The sequence below is a fragment of the Plodia interpunctella genome, chromosome 8 (assembly GCF_027563975.2).
Source record: "Plodia interpunctella isolate USDA-ARS_2022_Savannah chromosome 8, ilPloInte3.2, whole genome shotgun sequence".
NCBI classification, from domain to species: Eukaryota; Metazoa; Arthropoda; class Insecta; order Lepidoptera; family Pyralidae; genus Plodia; species Plodia interpunctella.
In genome coordinates, this window is record NC_071301.1 from 4293422 (window position 1) to 4317097 (window position 23676).

The 23676-nt window shown below is 32.5% G+C and overlaps 1 protein-coding gene across 3 annotated transcripts in view; it reads right to left on the reverse strand.

The window, feature by feature from the left end:
* prom (prominin) overlaps positions 1-23676 on the reverse strand; it is a 40653-nt gene that overhangs the window by 4503 nt on the left and 12474 nt on the right. Inside the window, exons 8-19 of one of the 3 annotated variants that reach the window (XR_008404868.2) lie at positions 22341-22511; positions 21541-21640; positions 21098-21179; positions 19927-20090; positions 19115-19336; positions 18582-18697; positions 17884-18074; positions 17567-17725; positions 16718-16857; positions 16218-16274; positions 15065-15200; positions 13947-14133 (exon numbers count right to left, since the gene is read on the reverse strand). Coding sequence is in view for 1 of the 3 variants with exons in the window: in XM_053748316.2 (XP_053604291.1) it covers positions 15170-15200; positions 16218-16274; positions 16718-16857; positions 17567-17725; positions 17884-18074; positions 18582-18697; positions 19115-19336; positions 19927-20090; positions 21098-21179; positions 21541-21640; positions 22341-22511 (1433 nt within the window). In the remaining 2 variants the exon portion in view is untranslated. Of the gene's footprint in view, positions 1-13946; positions 14134-14961; positions 15201-16217; positions 16275-16717; positions 16858-17566; positions 17726-17883; positions 18075-18581; positions 18698-19114; positions 19337-19926; positions 20091-21097; positions 21180-21540; positions 21641-22340; positions 22512-23676 lie in introns of those variants that run through there. The other 2 variants (XR_010369978.1, XM_053748316.2) reach the window with 2 other exon arrangements.

A 23676-nucleotide genomic window follows, 5' to 3' on the forward strand; every position in this document is an offset into this window, starting at 1 on the left:
TTTTTAATGTTATCTCTTTAAATGTCCAAAATTAGACTAGTTATTTTGCGAACAGTACTCGTGTTTAAGATCCGTTTCCCAGGTGGTCATTATACTGCAACATGCATGTATTATAATAGTAATATTGCCATGCAAGGTTTGGTTGCAATTTTATTCACTAATATAAACACTTGAGTGCTAAATAATAACAACTTGTCAAAGTTTAATTCATTTATATGTATATAAGTGATAAGTGAAGTATACGAGAGGTGTATTTTATCTAGCTGTGTAAGTCCCACTGGTGGGCAAAAGCCCTAAATTCTCCCACGCATTCCTGTCTTAGATTTTCTCTTGCCACGACATGATGGTCGCATGAGAGGTGTATGTAATAATAAAATTTAGCTGCAACGATGCAATATTTCTCAAACGGACGAATAGAAACCTGCCCTTTCTCAAGGTTCAACAATTAAAACCCAGGGTTTAACGGTAAATCTTGTAAAAATAGGAGCTTTGTGTCGTGGTCTAATTGGATGACAGCGAGCCCTCACCGTTTGAGTTCTCACTTGATTCTGTACCTGTTTACGTTAGATTTATTTCGTGTTCTGTGTCCGAGGGAAGTCAGAAAATTGTGTTTTCAAGAAATGTACTTAGCCTACCTTTCTTAAAAACACTGACTAAAAGTTAAGTATGTTCTATAAAAACTAAATGAATAAATAAAAATCTTTGTTTTAGTTTAGAATTGGTGGGTTATAACCATATAAGTACATAACTATTTGACATCAAAAGACATGAGTACTACAGACTTCCAAGAAGATGTGGACAACAAACTTCACTACAGCTTTCGTGTGTATTATAGGTTCATAACTAAGTGGAGAAATGTAAATTTGTCTTTATGTATGTCAACAATCAAAAATATACAATATAGATATAGCTTTATAGTAAATAAACTGGGATTATATTGGGTCACAAAACAAATTAGCTTCAAAACGAAAACTAATCACATTAATGTGACACCAAACCCCGTCATTTCCCAATTTGGATTCGTTCAATACCTATTTCTCATTTATCTACATCGCTTGATCTCCTCTTAATAGGCACATAACAATAATATTACAGTACTAATTAATTTAATAATAGAAAGTTTCTTAAGCACAAATTGTTCCGAGAATCATTTCAAGTAGGTGTTATTACCAAAACATATTGAACTTATGTAGGTCATTTCAATCTCAATAAAGCAGGGTTAGGCTTGACGTTTATTCCCGAGAATGGACTGGCACTGGCCCAAAAGCATCTATGTAGCAATTAGAGGGTTGACGAATATGGCCTGCATATTGGCAGACAGCTTCGACCTGCAGGCCAACCCTTGGACATATCTATTTACATATAACCATAGACGCGGCTTCGCTCAGGTAACACCATAATAGAAAAAGTAGCCTATTTTACTCTTAAACGATTAGTATGTTTTTTTTTATAATGGATCACAAGGATCCATTATTGGATCGAAGAAATTGATTAATATTAATCACGTTTTTATTCGTTCAGAGTTCAGAAGTTGTAGCGAAATGAATATTTAAAGTCTGAGGTTTTGTAATTTGTCCAACAAATAAACTTATTGCCATTGCTATAAACACGTCAATATTTTGTTTCGTATTTTTTAGACCGTAATTTACAGTATAGTAGTCGGGTTTTAGTTTTAAAACTTATTTTTATTATACAAATATTTGCCGATGTTAATCGAACACACAAAGGAAACAAATCTGAAATCGCATTTGGCTTGTGTGGCAAAACAACTAAAGCGAATCTCACTTTTCGATTCTCACACAATAAGGGTGCTCTCACACTGAGACTGGCAAGCTAGCTTCGAGCCGATCGCAACCGGTAAGTCCTTGTTTCCTATTGGTGGAAAGCTGCATAAGGTTTGATCTAAATTTTATTGTTACCAATTAAAATTTTCTGCGGATGATACATTATTTACGAGTAAATTGAGAAATTCACCTTATGTTCGAAGTTTAAATAATTGTATTTTATATGAATATTCCTTTTTTTAAAGTATGGTCAATTTTTTTAAATTTAGCTTTTCGGTGTTAACAATAAAAATTAGAAAATTAAAATGTAGTAATTTAAAAATTGGCTAGTGTAGATATTTTTCACCACAGATGGAACTCCGTCACGTCACATTCGTAATTCGAAATGTCAAGAGTTATTACAAACTACGCTCAGTATCATATATTTCAACATCTGTTTGATAATAGAGTCTGCAAGTTGGTATTACAATGGTGCTAACGTATCACTCATTAGCCTTCAGTATTATTGGCTCGAAATGAGGAAAAATCAATTTCTCAGAACCTTTCAAAATTGCTTCGTGGGTATTAATCATGTGCTATATTTTTATGAAATTTTTAGTTGATTAAACATTTAGTTCAATATAAAACTTGTTAATAAGAACGTAAAACTAAATTTTATTTGGGCTTCAAGTCGTCACAGACGTGAATGCAACAAACTTTATTCTCTTATCCTCAAGTCTCTGAAACAATATAAAACAATATGAAACTAAACCAAATAACTAGTTATACGTTCTCGGTTTGGTAATATTATAGTAAGGTAACAGGTATCAGGTTGCCGGTGTCCATGGGCTGTGGTGTTTGCTTACCATCAGGCGCTAATACTATAAAAATGTTTCAATTTCAGATTTGCAAAGTCTTAGGAGCTAATTAGTATTTGTTACCTATTTATAATTCCAATAATGATAAACCAAAACCATTAAGCAGGTGTAAATTTTAATACTTAAAAAATCTTTTCAGCCTTTTTTTTAAAAGATCAATATTAATGGTTCCAACCATTAATTTTGATCTTAAAAAAAAAACAATTTTTATTTAGGAAATAAATAAATTATAATATGTTCAGCTATATCCGTGACAGAACTGGTATAGGCAATGAAAATTATTTCTTTTATCTACATATGGCAAGGAAGCAAAGCAATTAATTCAAGTGATCATTAAAACATCAGAAGGTGTAAATTAAAGCAATGATCAAAACAGACAAGACTTTTTCAAAATAAATTATTCTGTTTTTTTGCATGCTTATTGACTAAATAGGAGAGGGGCCATGATCTACAGGATGTGACGTTATTAGAATATTGCAAGTATATTCATCAATGTGAACTACTTTGGATCTATAACGGGTTTCTTTTTATTAGATTTTATTTAATTTCAAATGTTCATAAAGTTCCAATACATTTTTGAAGAAAATTTTTAGGAATTCGTTAGGAATTATTTCCTGTGAAGAATATAAAAAATTCGACCTCTTTCATTTATTTCATGCTAAAATTCCCGTTTTGGATTTTCTTTTTCTTCAGATAATGATAAGAAAATAAATACGCTATGTAAAAAAGAGGTTCAGTTTCATTTCTTTGCAATTTTACCACAAATACTGCGTTTTCGAAACGTACCTAATCCCTAGAATTGCACGCAATTGCAAAAAAAATATGTCATAAATATACTTAGCTACCATAAACTGTTCTATAAATTTTAGCAGAAAAAGACAGTCAGTCTGTTGGATCATATAATTTACCAATCAAAAGCACTCTCATGAATGTTTAATGTTTAAACACCGATAAATAAATATGTTAACTATCATTTATACAATTACATGGCCGGTTTTTTGGTCGTTTTTCTGCGTATACTTGTTTAATGTTGTATATCATCATAAGTTTTGCATCTTGTCTGTTTTTCTGTACTATAGTCCTGCAGAGTGTTGACATTTGAGTGGCCTTCAGCCCCATATGTGGGTCAATGCAAGTTGCTAGTAATTTTTTTCTCGGCGTCAAGTGACAAGTAACGTTTGTTGATGACTCTGCAAAAGTTATTTTTCCAGCTTTTATAATTCTCCTGACGTGTACATAAGAATAAATTATTTCAATAAGCTAGGCTAAACAGATTCCATAAAATTGTACTTATTTATGTAAAACTAGTGGCGCTCAGGGGCTTCGCTCCCGTCGGAGTTTCGGGATAAAAAGAACCCTATGATTTCAGGTTATATTCTACTCATGTACCAAATTTCATAACAGTTCATCAAGTACAAACTTTCGCATTTATAATCTTAGGGGATATCTTTTCAATTTCGATTTCAAAAATAATATGAGCAGAAATTACTTAAATTTCCGTTTACTTTTCATAGGTCAAAATTTTCCAATCTACAAATAAAACAGATTTTAATTCTCTTTACTTAAATTTAAGAATATACTTGTCAAAAATGTTTGCGGCCATTCCCCGGTGTCTCTTCATGAGATTACAATGTTTCTTCATGAGAGTGCTACAAAATAGGAATCAAATCCGCTGAAAAACTACCACAATGTCCATAAAAATCTACCCAGAATCATTTAAACTTGTTTCAATCAAGTTTGCCAAATTAATTGAAAGTTAATACAGGAACTGCGTATCAACAGACGGACGTTTAAAAATCCGTATGTGACATTGAAGGCCACATCCGAAGAGTAATGGAGATTGTTTATGTGAGACAAAAGACCTTGTCTTGTTGATTTCGTTTTGTACTTCGATTTTTAATCTGATTATTCATTACATTACTGTCTTCATCGAGATATAGTTATATTGTAATTTTGACAGGGTTCTGTGATTATAAATAAAAAGTTTTTCTGTTGTAAATATTTTCTATTGATTTTTTTCTATTTTCTGTAGTTATTATCTGTACTCAGTATCTGCGTCCAAATAACATTAACGTTAATAAAGACTCTTATTTATTCAAGCTATGCCATTGAATAGTTTTTAAGAAAGATTTAACTGAACTTAATTTAAAGTAGGATATAGGTACCTAGTTTGTCCGCTGAGGGGCTAATGTCATGTCATGTCAAGGACACACGTCATTGCGCACACAGGTTCTCTCTTTTTTTACACGTTGCTTACACGATACGGGAAAAAGTCACAGCTTGACGGGACGCTAGAGCTACGTATATGTATGTTTCGTGGCAGGCCTTCTGGACTTGGTGACCCCCACTGACGTATAAGGTATCTACCCTCATTTTTTCAAAGTGTATATTTTCTGTACTATCTGTATTTTGTAATGTAGAGAATATATAATTATTATTACCTTGAACTATATACGAGAATAAGTATGGTGGGCGAATATTAATAGTGTGTCGTATTAAACGTGTTTATATACGACAGAAAAGTTTCCCATGACGGATTATAACATAAATAAATTGGCATTATTATGGCCTTACAACGTTAAAAATATTATTTGTAACGTTTAAAGCAGAAAGTAAAAGCATTGTAATGGTTGGATTTTGGAATATTATTTAGTAATCGTCAATTTTATCTCATTGAGCGAATAATGTATTTATAAATAATGTGAGTTTTCATGAGATGAAAGATTCTTGCAATTTCAAATTTAAACCTAAATTTGATTCGATTTAAGTGTCATCGTGCGTATAAAAAAATATTGGTCATTTTAATAAAATTTTCCAGCATGTGAACACTTTTCCATTTTAGTTATATTTATCTATAATTACAAAGAAGTAGCGAAACTCTCTCAGATCCTTCAAGAGACCTTGACCATTAGCCATCGTCAGAAATTCCTAAAAATGTTTGTATAGGTAATGTACGTAAACAAGTGTTTCAGAAGGACAAACTAACTTTGAAATGTATGTAAATACATTTACATACATTTCAAAGTTAGTTTGATGATAATATCAAACAAATTTTACAGCAATGATAGAAAAGTGTTCTTATCATAATAGCATTTGACAACGAGAACGAGTCAAATCATGTCTTCTTCAAACTGGGCTACACAGGTAATGTTCCACCTTATTCTTTTTAAAATATTTATTAAGATTTTAACTACTAGCATGTATGGAACAAATGTTTTTCTTTACAATACAAGAAATTTATATGATGATTTCCTATAGTTTACAGGGAGAAGTTAAGTGGCTTAGGACTAAGTTCATCTCTTAAGTATCAGAGCAAAATCACGATAATATTTAAATCCTTAATTGCAAGCGTTGAAGTAACATTCGACCGTAGACAAAACTTAGCCAAACATTAATTCTGGAGGAAAAACTTCGCAATGTTTACCCTGAGACCTGTTTGTTTTGTCCCTAGAAACAGCAATTATTTTATTAATACTTACGTAATATAGATCAAAGTTTCCTGCTGCGTATGTCTGTTTGTCCGCGACATACTCAACTAAGTATGTACTGCACGGATTTTCATGCGATTTTCTTAATTAGATAGTGTTATTCCTGAGGAAGATTTAGGAGTATAATGTATTATGTTTTTACTCGTGCTAAGCTGAGACGGGCTTCTAGCTAGATATAAAACATTTTTTCAAACCAAATATTTTAGTGTTGAGGAACTAGGAAAAAACTGCGTTATTGGCGCAAGGGACAAAGGGAAGAAATATTTTCGCTTTCGCTCAAGTTTTAACGAAGGGGTTAAAGTTGTGGCTTCCGATTCTTTTATCGTTTAGAATTAACTTGTCGGTAGTTCTGACGTAGGTACAGCTCGAACCCCCAACTAATCAATATCGATTTAAAGGTTCAAAACTTTATTCAGCTATTGGAAAGCCAAAATTTGTCGCAAAAATAATATCCCAGTTGAGCTGTTCCAGATTACATACTCGATTGAGATTTATTTTTATTATTATATTTTTGTTATTTTTTTTCATGTTTAGCTGTGGTTTGACGTTTGCCTGTCATTCTAGGCTACGATATCCATGGAAGAGTATCGAGATGTAGGTATTTTTTGCGCATTCTTGTTGCTTGGGTTTTTTAGCATTCTTCTTTTGACGATTTCGATCGATCTCATAAAATCTCATGCTATTGAATACTGGCTTTCCTTGCGGTAATATAAAGCTCATACCTATACAAACTATGCGATTCCCGTCGGCATCTGTCGGTCTGAGTGCAGCGATAGTGTAGGATTTCAACATAAGAAATATACTAATCCATAAAATGTTATTACCATATAAAGGACAACCTTTGTAAGTCTTGCTTCACTTGCTTGTTTCAAAACACTTCTAATTAGAAGGAAAAATTACTGTAATTATGCGTTATGCACTTCGCAAAGACTCGCTGCAACAGTGCATTGCTAAGATGTGGTTAATTTTTATAATTACCAATTAAATCGTTGTGACTCATTCGCTCCAGTTTCAAGTGAAAAAATACTTGCTAAATGCAGTTAAAATAATAGACATATTGTTATAAGTATTACTTATTTCTGATATTTGATTGCATCATCAAAAAACAAACGGTCAAACGCGAGGGTTCCGGAAAAATTCGCTTTTGTTATGTACCTGCTTTTCAGTTGATAGAGAGCACATAACTGACAGACGGACAGAGATGGATAACGATGACATCCGAATGAGGATTCTGTTTTCACCATTTAAGGAACGAAACCCTAAGAAACGGCAGAGCTCATAAGAAGTTTTATTTCTATCAACTGAGAGATAACATTTTATCCAATACCTTACTATGATGGCCATTAAAATGACATCTGTAAGATAAAGTAAGGAGGATTTTAGAACTGGGTGAAAAAAACTCGTAATTATTTATGCCCAATTTATGTGTAAATTGCAATCACATGTTTTACAAATTAATTATGTGTTTAGTATGTTAAGTGACCAAGGAGAACATTATATAAGTTTTTATTAAGACAGTTAACGACGGAAAAATATTCGATCATTTTAATGAAAAGTTGAAAAGAAAATTAATTTTAATTTTTTTTCTTATATTTATTTCAATTAATTAAGTAATTATATTCGTATTTATTTTAAGCCCTAAAAATCTTATCTGAGCTTGGCTACGATTTCTATCTGAAATTCTATAATATTGCTTTATACACTGCGATCATGATGTTATCTGTTATGTCTGAATAATTTATTAGGATTTAAAAAACTAGCCATGTAAGATTTATATGAAATATTGATGAACGTTATGTATGAACGTCATATTAATTTTAAAATTCATTTTTTTATTGCAGATTGTATGTATTGATCCATCTGTTTTTCTCAGACTATAAATCTATCTATGAGAAACAAAATAATATTAATTGATTTCACGAAATTCTGTAAATAATTCAAATTCTAGAAATAATTCAAAATATATGAAGAACTTATGAATATGTATATAGGAAATGGTTTTGGTGACAACATCAAAAACCATTTTATATTCACAAGACAAGTTAGTAGATTTAATAAAAATGTATTTCTAAATGTCACTTTTCCAATTTTACATATCTATTAAAATTATCTTGCGTAAGTAGTATTTTTATAACCAGAATCAAATATCAATCAAATTTAGATTTTTTCTTAAAGCTAGACATCTATTTCGGGTAGATTTATAAGATTTTATTTAAGTATTTTGCGAAGACATCAAATTAAATCAAGAACAATTTTGATTGAAAAGATGTACTATTTCTATTTTATTGTTGGAACTGTCATGCCATTTTAAAAAAGCAACACCAAAAATAAGTAGAAGCTTGAATAAATTAATTATTTACATAATATAAATTCAATTTAATAAAAAAATTCAGAAACTATAAATAAATTCCAGAAGTTCTTGATGCAAGGAGTAAATGAACAAACTTAGCTTTGGGCTTTGGGACACAGTGTGTGAATTTCCGTTGACATTCTAGAACTGAGTAATTATGTATGACCTTTGGCATTTGATTCAAAAATATGTGCATAGTACATTGTTCACATATTTTTCATATAAAACGTAAAATTGTGGAAAAATGTGGATTTTAGTATATTAACGTGAAATGAAATAAGACAAAAGCAAAGAAGTAAAAAAATATAAAAACAAGTCCTAATAATATTGAGTACATTTTAGTAATCACCTAACCTACCCATAAAACCTACGTGACAGAGCTCCATTACTATGTGTAATATGAATGTGTATAAAATATATAATGTATTATATTTCAATTTCATGTATCACAAGAGGTCTATAAATATATTGTAGTATTTCCCAAACCTAAACTAAAACAAAATTTGCATTTGCACATTTCATTTATTATTCTGAATTTTTAGTATCCTACTTATATTATAACTAATACTTATATTATGTGTGTAGGTATATATGTATTATTGTTACTATTTCACATAAAATGACGATTGTTATGAAATTTGTGGGGTACTTTTTATCCCGAAATTTCCACGGGAGCGAAGCACCGGTGCGAAGCTAGTATATATATATTTAGATTTGAAAATTGCATTTAGACTTGTCATATAAAATATAAGTGAACTCATCCGGTGTAAAAGCAAATCTTGATTAGAAGTTGCGCCGAGCTGAAATTAGAAGTCCACAAGATTGGCCGGATTACCTGATACTCAGCACAGGCAGCACTAAGATGCTCTCATTACTTGTGTCACAGGACAGATTGCAATTGAGCCATGATCTAGAAGAGATTTGTGTTAAAAAATTGTATGTCTCGTGGAGTCAATTAAAATGGTTTCGGTTAAGTATTTAAAATTTGAGTCATGTATCTTATCTGTTCCATTTAGTTATTTTGTAGTTATACTCATGTAAATAGTTTCTGTTACATCTAGTTTCGCCATTTAGGTAAATCATAGTTTTGACTCAAGTCAATTTGAAGAAGAATCTTGAATCTTTGAGCAAGTTTAATTAAAAAAAAAACAATATTGTGAATGTCCATTGCCATAAATTTAACATACCTCTGTTCGGTATACACGTGTTCTTATTAATTTTGCTGGTGGGTTGTAGCTACATATGCCGTTTCGTAAGTTCTAACTCGACATATGCATTTATCCTCTGAATCTAGATCGTAGTTTTGTAGAAAGGTCAGCTAACCTGTCTGGTTGTGTAAGATGTGTGTGATATGGTTCTCTATAGACGTTCGTCGCATTTCAAAAATGATTTTTAATCAAACCCTCATGGTTCCATATCTCGATAGGTAACAACGGAGCCAAGATCATTTTGTAATCCGACTATCAAAATTACTGTGATTTTCACATTTATATTTTAGAATTTCAGGAGGGAATCACAATCTATAGCATAGGTTGTTTGCTTGACCTAGAATCACATTAAGGAAGAAGCATTGTTTCACAGAACATTATTCGTAGGCTATCGCTAAAAGCTAGATTAATATTTTCGTTATGTAGTTTTGGGAGAACTTGTTTCTTTTAAATGTACTGATAATATTAAACCAAAGCGGAAGTTCATTGACCGTTTGCGTTAAATGATGCAATAGTGCATGGAGATGCGCGGGAGTGACCTCTGACGGTCGATGACTGAGTTCAAGGCGGAACTACTCATCTTCGTTCCGTTTTCATTATTATATTACGAAACACTTGACACTGTAAAGATGGAGGTGGCACTTTTAGTTTTTTCGAAAATACTTATAGGTAGTGTGTACTGTGTATTGCAAATGTCTTGATTTCCGCGGAACACATTATATAAATCAAGAAGATGTCACCAGAGCCTAGTTGTCAGTAATTGGAAATCTTAACCAATAAAGCATGCACATAAATAAATGTATGTCATCATACGAGTACATGTCATCATTCTATGTATCAATTTTGGTGAAGTTAATTTTCTCAGAAGAAAATTAACTTCACCACAAATACCATTGTACTATTTTAGTGTTTTGTTGTCTGCAATAAATTTATTTCAAATCTTATTCAAAAGCTTCAATCTAAAAATTAGCAAGTAAGTACCTTACTACGCCATATCCATTTGTATTCGCAGACCTTCTGGTCATGTTGCGAGACGAGTCTGGTAACCGTTTATTTGTATGAAGAAGTGTGTACTTAGACCATTGTATGTATGTTAGTAAGTCACTAGTTCAAGGTCGGTATTACGTTTTAATGTTGTTGTTTTACGGTTTTTGTGACCTCAACGTGATCTTGCCTAGAATAATTTTCATTTTTTTTCTTAATCTATACACGTTTTAAATATTATTTTGATAGAAAGCCTTCCTCTCGTTCTTCCCATATTTAATGTAGCCAGTTATTTAAGCTTACAATATGTAACCATGAAAGAGCGGAGTCTCCTAACACGAGTATAAGTATACTTCAGCGAATATCACGATGCAAGTCTAAGAATTTATATTTTTTTCATTTTTCAAAGTCATTAAAATATTATAGTAAATATTTTTTATTGTACATTTCAAATTGTAGTTTAGAATTGATTTGGTAGTTAATTAATAAATATAAATTATGTTTAAGATTTGTGTTGAGTTGTTTTTATCAAGTTTTCCTTTAAAACTTGCTCTCTCTCTCTATCACCTGAGCGTTTTTCCTGTTTCTTTCTTTGCCGTTGAGCGTCAAAGCCCAGGGTCCACTTTCCTAGTTTTTCACCTCCACTTCGCACGGTCGTCGGCATTCTTATGCTTAACATCCATCGTCAACAAATTTTCCTTTACAACTGCTTAAATAAGGATGTAATGGATTCATTATTTTTTTAAAACTTTTCGCTCTAGTAACTCAGACAAAGTAGGTGTTTACAATAAGTATAATAACAAGGTATGATGTGTTTGCTTAATTAGCCTTTGTCAAAATTCTAGGACAAGGTCTGTGGCAATTTTGGGATTTTACCTAATTATTTTTGAACTTTTAGACTACTTTTCAGCCTTGAGTTCATTCGATTATGTATCGCTTGTATTATTTTTGTAACCATAAATATTCGATTTTGCCATTATAATTTCTAATGTTTAAAAGGGTTACCGTTATATATGATGCTTTAAAAAGACTTATGTACATTTGTAACATGTACATAAATCTTTTTAAAGCATCGTCTATGGACATACCAAGGTCTGATCCACGATGAAAGAAGATCGAACGAGATCAATCAACAGCTGATATGATAAGGTATTATGACGCGGCATGCGCATGAGCAACAATAAGATTGATCTCTGTGTGTGGCAATGTAATCTAAGGCCACCAAAATGCTAACCGGTCGGCTATGGATCATATTAACATTATATGAGCTTGCGCAAGTTGAGTTGAACGTATTTACTTGTGAGAGGGTTGACAAGTTTTTACAAGCTTTTATTTATTTATGTATGTATGTTCTGGTGGAATCTTAATCTCAATTTTGAAACAGGATGTCTGTAATATGAGCTGAAATTTTGTATACAAATTTAGTTTGGAAGACAAGGCATTAACGTCCTGATGGTGAACTCAGGAACGGCTCCCGAAGAGGCAACTCCTCAACGGCTTATGATGTTTTTTTTCACGCATTAAATAAGATCTCTGACAACAATAAATGCTTGTATCAAAAACGTCATTTTTGTAATAAAACTTACCTATTCTCTTTATCGGGCGCTATCTGAGTGACATCACTTGTCCGGGAAAATCTAATTCTGAAATCGTTCGAGAGCGTCGACGCTCGAAGAAGAAGACTCTGATACCGACATTATTTTGTCAAATTTAAAAATATTTTATATCATAGATATGTTGTAAATATTTTGTTTGATGTATAATCTTATTTTATATATTTTTATATATCAGAACATGTATGAATGTTTAAAATTTTACGTAAAAAATGCAATTTCTGAATAAATATTTTCAAAATAGGCTCCTTTAAAATTAAGGCAATGAAAGGGTGCTATAAAATCAAGATTTCAGTTTTAAATTTAAATTAAAAAAGCAAAAGATTTTTTAAATAATGAAGCTTTTTCCAAACAAGATAAAGGAACGACTGGAAATAAATTTCCCAACCACATTCCGTTGCACGAACACACAGCAAATTCATTGGAAACTTGAAATAAATTGTAGTTTTCAGAATTTCTTTATTATCTAGTTAGCAGTAAACATACGAGACGAAGCCCAATAGCCGGGTAACCATTCTGTCTGGCCCAATGCCAGCTGCAAATGTCAGATGGCGTGATATGTTCTTTACACCTTCCGGCTTATTACATAGCTCTGTAGCAAAATAGTGAGGCCAGAGAATTATATTTATTATTTTTTCGACATTGTCAAATAGTAGCTTACACACTTGCATGTATCACGTGTCAGCTGGCATGTGTGTGTATATGTTATGGACGAAGTAATTAATTGGACGCTATCAAAAGTGCCTGCGCAATGTGGTGGTGTGCGAAAAACATCTGCGACGATTAAGCTTGCGTAGGTCCGCCAGTGCCCCGCAGAAGCATTACCTGTTATATAGTACTTCTTTATTGTAACAAAATAAAAATGTGTTTCGTATTTATAACAAATTTCGAAAAACCAAATGAACGTAGGTAGTTCATGCTATAGCAAATCTCTCAAATGATTGCCCTATATAATGTTAAAATTAATCACCTGGTTCATACTTACTGGATAACCTGAAGCTAGCATGCCAGTATATAATTTACTGGCTATGATGGAGATTACAGCCAATAAGGACGGGGATCTCTTGCAAGTTTAGCTTCCAGATGTATTTTCGCCCCAATAAAGCGTTACCGAAGCTTACTAAGCTGACAGATATATACCTATACCTATAGTTAGTATTATAGACAGATATTTGTATGCACGTATGGATAAAAGTTATTCTTCTGTAATTTATAATTTTATACGTTCTTTACATCTTCCGGTGGCTTACACTATTTTGCTTTCAAAGTATTGGCGAATTTTGCGAATTCAATGCCAATTTATATCGGTGGTTAACCTATTTTTGGAAATAATTTCAGTGGCTTGGACCTTTTGTGATTTTATAGGAACTTTCGATGAAAGTCATTTAATTAAGAATTTTTAATTTGGATTCAAGTAGGAGCCATGCCCCATTGCTACGTTGCATCGACGTAACACGTTGCGGCTTTGTTGTGCTCCGTAGTTTTCCATAGGTTTTGAAACTGACGTACGTCGAAACTCCATAAAATTGTTTAATCAGCGTTGTAACAAAAATAAATATTAAACTTATAGAAAAAGTAAACAATGAAGTTATTAAATAGTATGTAGGTCTATCAAGTATGTCTATTTTTTGTGTAGTTTATTTTGCACAAAATTACAACATTAGTTTATAACAAATTGGATATTTCAACAAAAGGAACATTCGCATATATTACTTGAATTGCGAAACACATCCTGGTGGTTGCATAAATTGCATCTAACCGGGTGTCCTAGCTCAGCTACAAATGCGACAAGGTTATACGACGCGGTGCTGTGTGATAATTTGAAACTTATGGTCAGCGTGCGGTCAGCCTGAAAATTATGTGTATCTAGAGTAGTTCACAATAATCTAAGAAAATAAATTTGATATACAAAGTCGTATATGAGCAGTTAGCGTGCGTAAAATTACCTTAACTTGCTCGTATTATTTCCCAACTACTCGTATAAATTTGAAACAATGAATAACTAGTAAGATACTTTGAACACTATAAAACGGTTGTGTGTTAAAAACAATAACGATGATTCAAACTATGTCGTATAAAATTTTCGAGTATGTAATGGTACACCAACAAACTGTTGACCATTGAACTGATATAATTTTTAAATAACTTTTCATCCAAATGAATTTCACCCATGACTTCGTGTTTTTCAGATTTTGTAGACTATTATGACGAGACGCTTATATTATGTTGACGCTTAGTGTACGTGTTTATTGTGTCTCCGGCAATCTTATACACAGCGTCACATTGCGTAGCGTAGCAATCCGCAGTGCAGTTAGGATGCCTGGTAAATCACACATGTATGCAGCTTGCAAATCAGTGGCGTGTATGAGAGTCGAAATGCGGCTTTAATAGCTCGTTGAATTTCAAATCTGGTCCCAGTTTTTGTACACATATAGTGCGTGGGAACTACGACTAAGCTATGTGGTATGTTGATAGGTGTTCGCCCAAGTCAATTATTTTTCTAGATATTTTTTAGATATATTTTATTCTTATTCTTAACTTTTGAAATAGCTGCAGATATTACGAAATTTTTGAAAAATTTGATACAAAACAAACGATAGCAACGCTTCTCGCGTCCTAAGCCCTAATGTAGGTACTAACGCAATAGGTACTGTGATAAGAATTTTTGAAAACAAACTAGATCCTACATACTTTATTAAAATTTGTAATAATAGAATACAATACTTTCACGCGTCAAGCAAGACCCAATGATCCACTATTCACTATTAGCATATACTTACTTGCTATTGTCTAAAATGTATCACACAAATGATCATGTTCGCGATTAGCACAGTTATCGTGAGAAAATGTCCTTTGTGCTAATAACATTGTTAAATCACCATTGGTCACCAACTATCACTGCGAGGCGGCGGAGGCCTAAAACATAAACAAATATTAATTACTGTTTTGAGCTATACAACTATGAAAACCACATCCAATTCCATCTAATAGTTTTCGCGTGATGCGTGAACAAATAGACAAAAATTAAAAAAATATTTTTGCCTCTATTAGCTCCAAAAACTTGCCTAATTATTGTTATTTAAATATCTACTTTGTACAGACATAGCCTGACGGAAAAATTTAATAAGGTACAAAAAATATAGATAAATCATTAAAATGTGTCGCCTTGTCATCTGACACATAATTAACTAAAGCAAAAATTGGTTTCTCAATTTTAAACTTTATATATACTTACTTAAACTTTATATATATATACTGATAAATCATTAAATACAGTGCAGGTTTATTCACTATTATTTTCTTCACCGAAAACAAATCAATGAAACCCACAAAATTTTTATTCCATAGCCAAGTAAAAAAAAAAAAAACAAAAAAATTACGAACCTATTCATTAAACTGTTTCTGTCATATTATTGTCATGTGTATTCTTTTGTTATTCGCTCCGCCCACTATTTTGTAGAATGACAGGTCAGCGATAGTCTTGTCAGTTTTATGATGTCATGACACAATCCTGTCACGACATTTTAAGCAGCTGACGATTGACATGAGGTTAATTAGATATACACATAATTAAGCGCCACTAAGTCGTGAATGCGTTAAGTTTAATGCCAGCATTGATGATAATTTAAAATATTTAAATGACCAACAGTTTATTAAAAGTAGGTTAAGTAGGTATTAGATCTAATATTATATTTTGTAATTTAAGAATTTTCTAAACCTTTCATATAGAATTCTTTTTTCTGTACACTACGTTTAATCTTCGTCTTTCAAAAGTGACTAGAAGTACACGTATAGTTTCGTTGGTTGTGGGTGTAGTATTGTTAAATAATCTAACATCCCATGTATCTATATATAGCTCGACGAATATCCTGCACAAACTGTGACATTAGTCCCAAGTTAATAAATAATGTTTCCGAACTAAAACTAACTCACCCAGGTGTGTTCCAGTTGCTGCCGTCGCAGAGCGCCGTAGTCGGAGTTTCTTGTTGCCTGTACAAATATAGTTTATGACTCATTATGACAAGAGTTATACTTAATTTTGATTTTTGTTCTGCTTGTGAATTTTGCCAAAGGCTCCGCAAAAACAATTATGTTTTATTACATAATATGCATTAAAAATGCCGAAGGCTGTCTGTCTGTACATTATGCTTTTATGACCGCTGGGCCGATTTTGATGAAATTTGGGATAGGCATAGTTAATAGCTACCTGCAACGGCTAGTAATAATAATACTTTTTTTTCAGCGTGTTGCTTAAGCTGGATCAGTATATAAATATCTATTTATTTAATATTTACTTCCAAACTAAAATGTTTGTTGTCCTTTTTTCACGCCACGACGGAGCAGTTATTCGAGGTAATATTTATTAGATTAGAGAAATAACAAGTGACATCTATCTCTAAGCTACTTTTAGGCTAAATCGTAAAACAACTAACCCTGATCCCAAGTTGGTGAGGGTCATAGCCTCAAGCGCCCTCTGTTTGCGATTGTAGCTCCTCCAAAGTTTGACGCAGAGAGGAGCGAGGGCGGTACACCACAGTACTCCTAGGAGGAACCCACAAACCCACCAGCCATGCTGCAGAGTAAATGTTTAGAGGTTATAGGAATTAATTATAGGTACCTATCTAACTTCTAAGTACTCTGACGTAAACAAGTATCCATTATTTTTTTGTAATTAAAGTGGAAAGGAAAATCCATCAAGATACTTAAGAAAATCTAACTCATTCTGTCTCTGGAATGGCAGATAGAAGGGCAATTGCGACAAACATGATAGCAATTAAAGGACGAGATCCAAAAATGTAATCGAGCCCGTTTAATAACCATAATAATGTTATAACAATTTACAAAGAAGTTAGCGACACCCAACCGTGAAGGAGCATTCAAATAAAATTAAATTGACAAAGTTTGCTCAGTATTACATTTTGAACAGGGATCATTCCGGATCATTGAACAACCGAATTAGTTGAATGTTTATGGAGGCAGAGATAAATTGATAACTCAACAAATTGACATTATTAATTTGAAGGTTTTTCTATGGAATTGCTTCAATTTCTTAACAAGAAAAAATAACAAAAAGTACGAGTTCCTACATACAAATTAGTATTTAAACAAAAAGCTTATTGTTATGCAAAAATAAATAAATGAGGAGTATGCTATCTATCAAACTTGCACATCAGCGTTGATAGCAGAGTTCACAGAGAAGAGAGGTTTACAGCGCGCCGCGTGGTTCTTGGCAACGCATACATTGACACTATCTGTTGAAGTGATGAAGCAGTGCTACTCACAAGAGAGGCGATGTATTTGGAGCACAGCAGCGTCCTGGCAGCAGAGTACACAGAGAAGAGAGGTTTGCAACGCGCCGCGTGGGTCCCGGCGGCCACAAGCACGTGTGTGCGCCAGCTCGCTGCGTGCGAGAGAAGGCGGGACACGTATACTGACATTTTCTGCAGAAATGAGAGATACATATTGTATGGAACATCTGCAAGATTGCTGTAAGTCTTAAGCAATTCTATGATTAGAAACAAATTTAACATGCACCGACAAATATACCGCGATATAAAGACCAAAATCAAAGATTTCTGAAACAATAGTTTTGATTTACCTTCTGAGCTATTACATCGCCCTGGTTGTCAATATAATATTGAGCTGTGTGGATGTGGCTCAAGGAAATGTTTAGTTTTCTCCTGAACGGCATCAGCTGTAGCTCCAACTCGGTCAGTTTGAAGACCACGTCGTTACGAAGCTGCTCCAAAGGTTTTATGTTGGATAAATATAGTCTCTGTGTTCGAGTAGCTATGGACATAAAAAGACAATAATGAACTCTTTTCTCTCTCCCTTATTCAGGTTTCATTCGAATCCGTGAAGCATGTAAGCTCGGGGTCAACAAAATAAACCTTATAATTTTGAGATTTTATGTTTTTATGTTATTGTTTCCTATCAGTTGCCTGGATTCTTAGTCGCGTAAACACATGCTACAAATGATGCCATGCCCCGCTTCGGTTTGACATCCGTCGAATTAAGTTGCTATAGAAAAACTCGACGGACCTACAACGTGGTGTGTCATCGCAACAAATTACAACTGAGCAATGGGGCTCTGGCTAATATTACAAATACGAAAGCAAGTTCGTTTGTTACCTCTTCCCGCTTTAAATTTTGTTTAGGTACTACATGTATGTACGAACAAGGACGTAGGGTACTTTTCGTTCCGGAAAAATAAGTGTTTCTGTGGAAAAATCACACGGGTAAAATTGCGGCTAATAACTCGTTATTTATAAAGTGATATGTTATTATACTAAGTACCTAGTGTTTCCAATCTGCCAGCAGTTGTAAGATCGGATGTTTGCGCTGCAATATTCTCAAGTTGGTCCACTAATGAAGGAAGATCTTTGCCAACCAGTGGTACATTATATTCCATCCTACAATAAATTTGAAGTTTTTATTTTATTATCAATGGAATTTAATTAAAGTATTGTGGTTAAAGTTAATGTTTATGAATTTTCAAAGTTCTTTTTAAAATAATTTCATATTCTTTAGTACCTAGGATTTTAAATTTTTAAGGATTCATATTTAAAGATTTTTAATTTATCCTAGCACAAACTTAATGTATCGTTATAAATATCAATTAAAATCGATTATTTATTGTAGCATAATCTTCTGCGGTATTTTTTAGTTTTCGCTATTAACTTAGCCAGGCCTGATCGGACTGTGATCCTATTATTGTTCAATTGTCATTATCATCTCTTACCTCGAAGAGTTGATTAAAATAAATTTATACAAATGAAGGCGCTATCGTGCGAGGTAGTCAAGAAAAAAGGTATACTCCAGTTAAGTACCTATACTTCGCCAAATTGACAGTAGACACAGCTAACATCTGGTTCAGTAGTCGGCTGAAGCCATCCGAGATGGTCTTCAACAAGCTGACGTCGATGGCCGATGCCAAACGACCCAGGTCTCTTTGGAGCTCCCCCCACTCGAAGTAAGAAGTTTCCTTGTTCACGTCTAGTATTCTCTCCAGCTGAAACACTACGTACGCTGGCCGATCTTGTTCACAATCTCTGTAAGTAAAATAATGATTGTTGTGAAAAAAAAATCTTTTATCTTCTACTATTTATTAAAGAATTATTGAAATTCGTAAAGCAGACGCTTTACGAATTTCAATAATTCAAAATACAAGCATTTATTCAGAAATTGGAGCTTCTCACTTTACACGTAATTTTTTTTATTATATAGTATTTCTCATAGAGTTACAAACTACTTGCATTTCGGAACGATCTCTGCTGTGAAGAAATGCCGAATGGAACTCATTAAAATATTATTTGTTATACTTTCAGAAAGTCGTAGCAGAATAATTATTATTCTAGAAACAACACTTCTTATTCCGAAGTTCTCACGAGCCCCAGTCGGGGCCAGGACGTTAAAGATAATTTAATACCATGAATTTACATAAATTTTATTTGTTTCATAAATTCACAGTTAAAAAGAAATATATTTGCTTTTTATTCAATAATAATATTTTGAAAAAAGAAATATTATTTTGGAAAAATTATTCTCCTGAGTCTAGGACTTACTACAATTAAAAAAAATTATTAATTACTACTATTAGGATCAATATGTTACTTAATAACATGTGAAACCAAATAGTTACCTTAAAACATCACTAACAGACACATCAATAGTGACATTGTTTAGATCCCTGAATAGTGTATCAAAGATTCCTTCTTTATTTTCCAATAGAGGTGAAGGCTTATCCAGAAGAGCTGACAGAGTTTCATATTGAGGGAAATCCCACAGAGCATGGCAAATGTATACCTGAAAAATAAATACTACAATTACTCGAGGTGTAAATAAATATAAACGTAATTAACTATACATAATCTCGGTGAAGATTTTGTAACGCTGCCCAACAAAAACATTTCCATGTTTGTTAGTATCTGATACCATTACCATTCTGTTAGGAATACAAATAATAACACACTATTAAATTTTAAGAAAAAGGCTATTACAGACTTGTTTCCAAATAAAATAGACGCGGTTACTTTTTTTCGATGCGTAGAGCCAAACTAGTTTCCAATTTTAAAATTTGGCGGCACGGCGTGGCAGCAGGCTTCTTTATTGGTAACGAGTTCATGTGTTGTTTTATTAATACAAAAAATAATTTACCTATTAAAAAGAATTACACCTAAGTGTATCTATTTATATCTATAAGATGTTTATGAAATTGAATGAACAGTTGACCCCTACTAAAATGTGTTTTTGAAATTAAATATGAACAGTTGACTTTCCTACAACTTTGCTCACTGCATAAATACTTAAATTATGTAGATACAATATTTATACCTACAGTTGCTATTATGCTATATAATTCAAGCAACCGATTTTATGCATACATTTTTGATTACATTTTACAACAAAATAAGATTTAAATGGAATATTTTATTTTTACACTGTCAACATTCGATAAAGAGTTTGAACAATCAAATATAAAAATTCTTTGGTACAAATACTTATTCAAATAAATTGCAATTCAATTTATGATAAGTACTTATTATTTGTAAAGGTTAAAAATAAGTCACTGTTTTTCAAGCCTCGTTAATATAAGTTGTCGAAACTACTCAGGGCAGCAAGTTGTTGATCAAAGCTAAAAATTTGAGAATTATCTATTTGACTCTGAAAAAGGTAATTTATTATTATTTTAATCTGATAAAATAGATAAACAACACTTTTTTACTCCAAATTGTGACGTCCAATCCAACACTCCATATATTTTGTGTTTTTGCCATTAGAAAAAACAAAAAATATATAAAAATGAAAGTTACCTCAGCGTGGCCCGTAATTAAGAAAATTGTTGATATCAACGTCCATAAGACGAGGGATGCGAAACATAACCAAACAGTGGATCTGAAATAGATATACTTACTTACAATATTCATTTAGGTTACCTAATTAAGCTTATATTATAACTTATTCTATTTGGTAGAATAATATATTGTATAAAATTACATTTCTAAATACTGCATTGGAGATGCAGTTTTTATTATAAAATACGTTTTGATGATTAAATTAATATGTTTTATTTTGCATTGGTGAGATAAAATTTTCATGACATCACGCAAATTGAATTTTGTTTGTTTTGTGTTATAATGAATTTAAAATAGCTAATTAGCGATGTCATCATTTTATATAGGTATATGATTACTGATGTAAACAATCTTAGGTAGGTGTAGTTATAGATATAGAATAAAATCGTAAATGAACTTACAGTTGTAAAGTTCTTTTTCCATGATCCTTAGCTCGCCCACAGCCACACAACATCCCAAGTAGCATCAAAAGCATTATAATAGCAAACATAATGAGACATGCTGGAAATGAAAAAAAATCTTACATTATTTTTCTACATCTTCATTATGATTCATATTCTTTATTATGATTTTGTTTATTTTATTTAATGCATCAAATTTACTGCATCTTTATTTACTTTTTTTTTCTCTTTCCACCCAAAAGTTAGCTTGCTCTCGATAAGTCTCGCCTTAGCGTTTATTTGTGTTTGAGTACCTAGTTATAACTTATGATTCTGTGGCGCAATAAAGAGTTCTCTTCTTCTTCATAGTTGTATTCCTCATGGCTGAGGATGGTGTGGTCATTACATGGAATGAAACACACACAACAACTTTCTTGGCACTATTAATTGTAGTGGTTTTGCCATTGCCTTGTCCATTTCACACATAAGTAATCATCAACCAGTGTGCAGGTTTCCTCACAATGTTTTCCTTCACCGGAAGCATGTCCAGTCACCGGTCTATTTGAAAACTACTATACATGAGTCAGATTGGTACATAAACTAATGAGTTGAGGCACGAGTAGGATTTGAACCTGTCCCTGGTTTTGATCCACAGGCGCGGGTCTTAACCATTACACTACCACCACTTCAGGATAAAGAGCTCAGTTACCTATCAAATAGTTTTAAACTATGAATAATGTAATTTAAATGTGAACTTTTTAAATCAAGAAAAGAAGAAGAAAATAATAAGTAAGAAATAAGAATTGTAAGAATGTAGGTACCTGACATAACAACCCATCTCCAAAATTCATATTTCTGCAGTCGACCAAGCGTAGTATCGAACCTATGAGCTACGGAGTGTAATCCTGAAGTAAGGTGGCGCACTATGTCACTGAGGATTTTAGCCGAACTGTGCACTGCTAGCCTTCGCGCTTCTACGTCTTGTAAAACATCTGAATTAAATTATAATAATTTCATTATATTTGTAGGATCAGAAAACAATTTTAGTCCCAGTACTTAGTATCGTAATGAAATATAGAATCAGTGAAATAGTTTCGTGACTATTCATTTCGTCAAATTTCACTGTTATACATTAGGTTTACAATGCATGCATCACACACGTCCTTCACAGTTTCAGCAGTGGTCGTTCCGAAATGCTAGTAATTTGTAGCTTTGGTAAATAATATTTAATTTAGAATATGACGTGAAAAGTGCTTTTGAAGGCATAATTTCTGAATCAAAATGATTTGATTTTGACAAGAAGAAACTAGAAGTGAACATTTTTGTAGAATGTTTTTGTATTCAAGACAAATGGATAAATTATAGAGTAGCGTAGAAAAATTTATTATAATAAAATAGCAAAAAATATCCTTTAAAAGAATCTTTGTCTTTGTTATGAGAACGTTCAGATATCACAATAAAAATTACGAGATGCCATACGGAATACGGAGTCTCAGTGAACGGCAAATGATAATATTCAAATTTGACCTACTTTTATTATGAAACGGTTGGAATCCGTACGATTCTGTGTATTTTTAATACCTGTGCTTGATGCCTGTGCTAAAAAAATAAGCATTTTAGTATTTGTATATCTCCTACAAATACTAAAATGCTTGTTTTTTAAGATTTAATTAGGTAGGTATGTATAAAAGATAAAATTAGACACTGCGTTTTTTTAGGTTCTTAGTGAATAAAGCGCAGTCACAGTCATTCAAAAATGTGTAAATGTTTGTACTCGGAATAAAAAAAAAATACATTAAGCAGATCTTGAACCCACGCCATGACCTAAACGCAATTAAATGCACCTAGGCTTCTGAGTAATTGTTTCTTTTTTTGGTAATGTAAGATTCTGACTATTACAATATTTACTAACAGTCCAAACCGTCGATTTTCATATTTTTCTACTAAAATTTTTTTTTAGATATCTTTTGTTTTTTCTATTTTAAGAATCTGAAAACCCATCGGTTACAGAAACGAGGCAGGCCTAGGAATAGATGGTCGGATGGACTTAGAGATATCGACAAGAGATGGATAGGTATTCATGGAAAGAGAGTGTGGAGGCTTTTGCCCTGCAATGTTACATGCTGTAACTATTTTTTTTTATTGACAAGAGGGCAG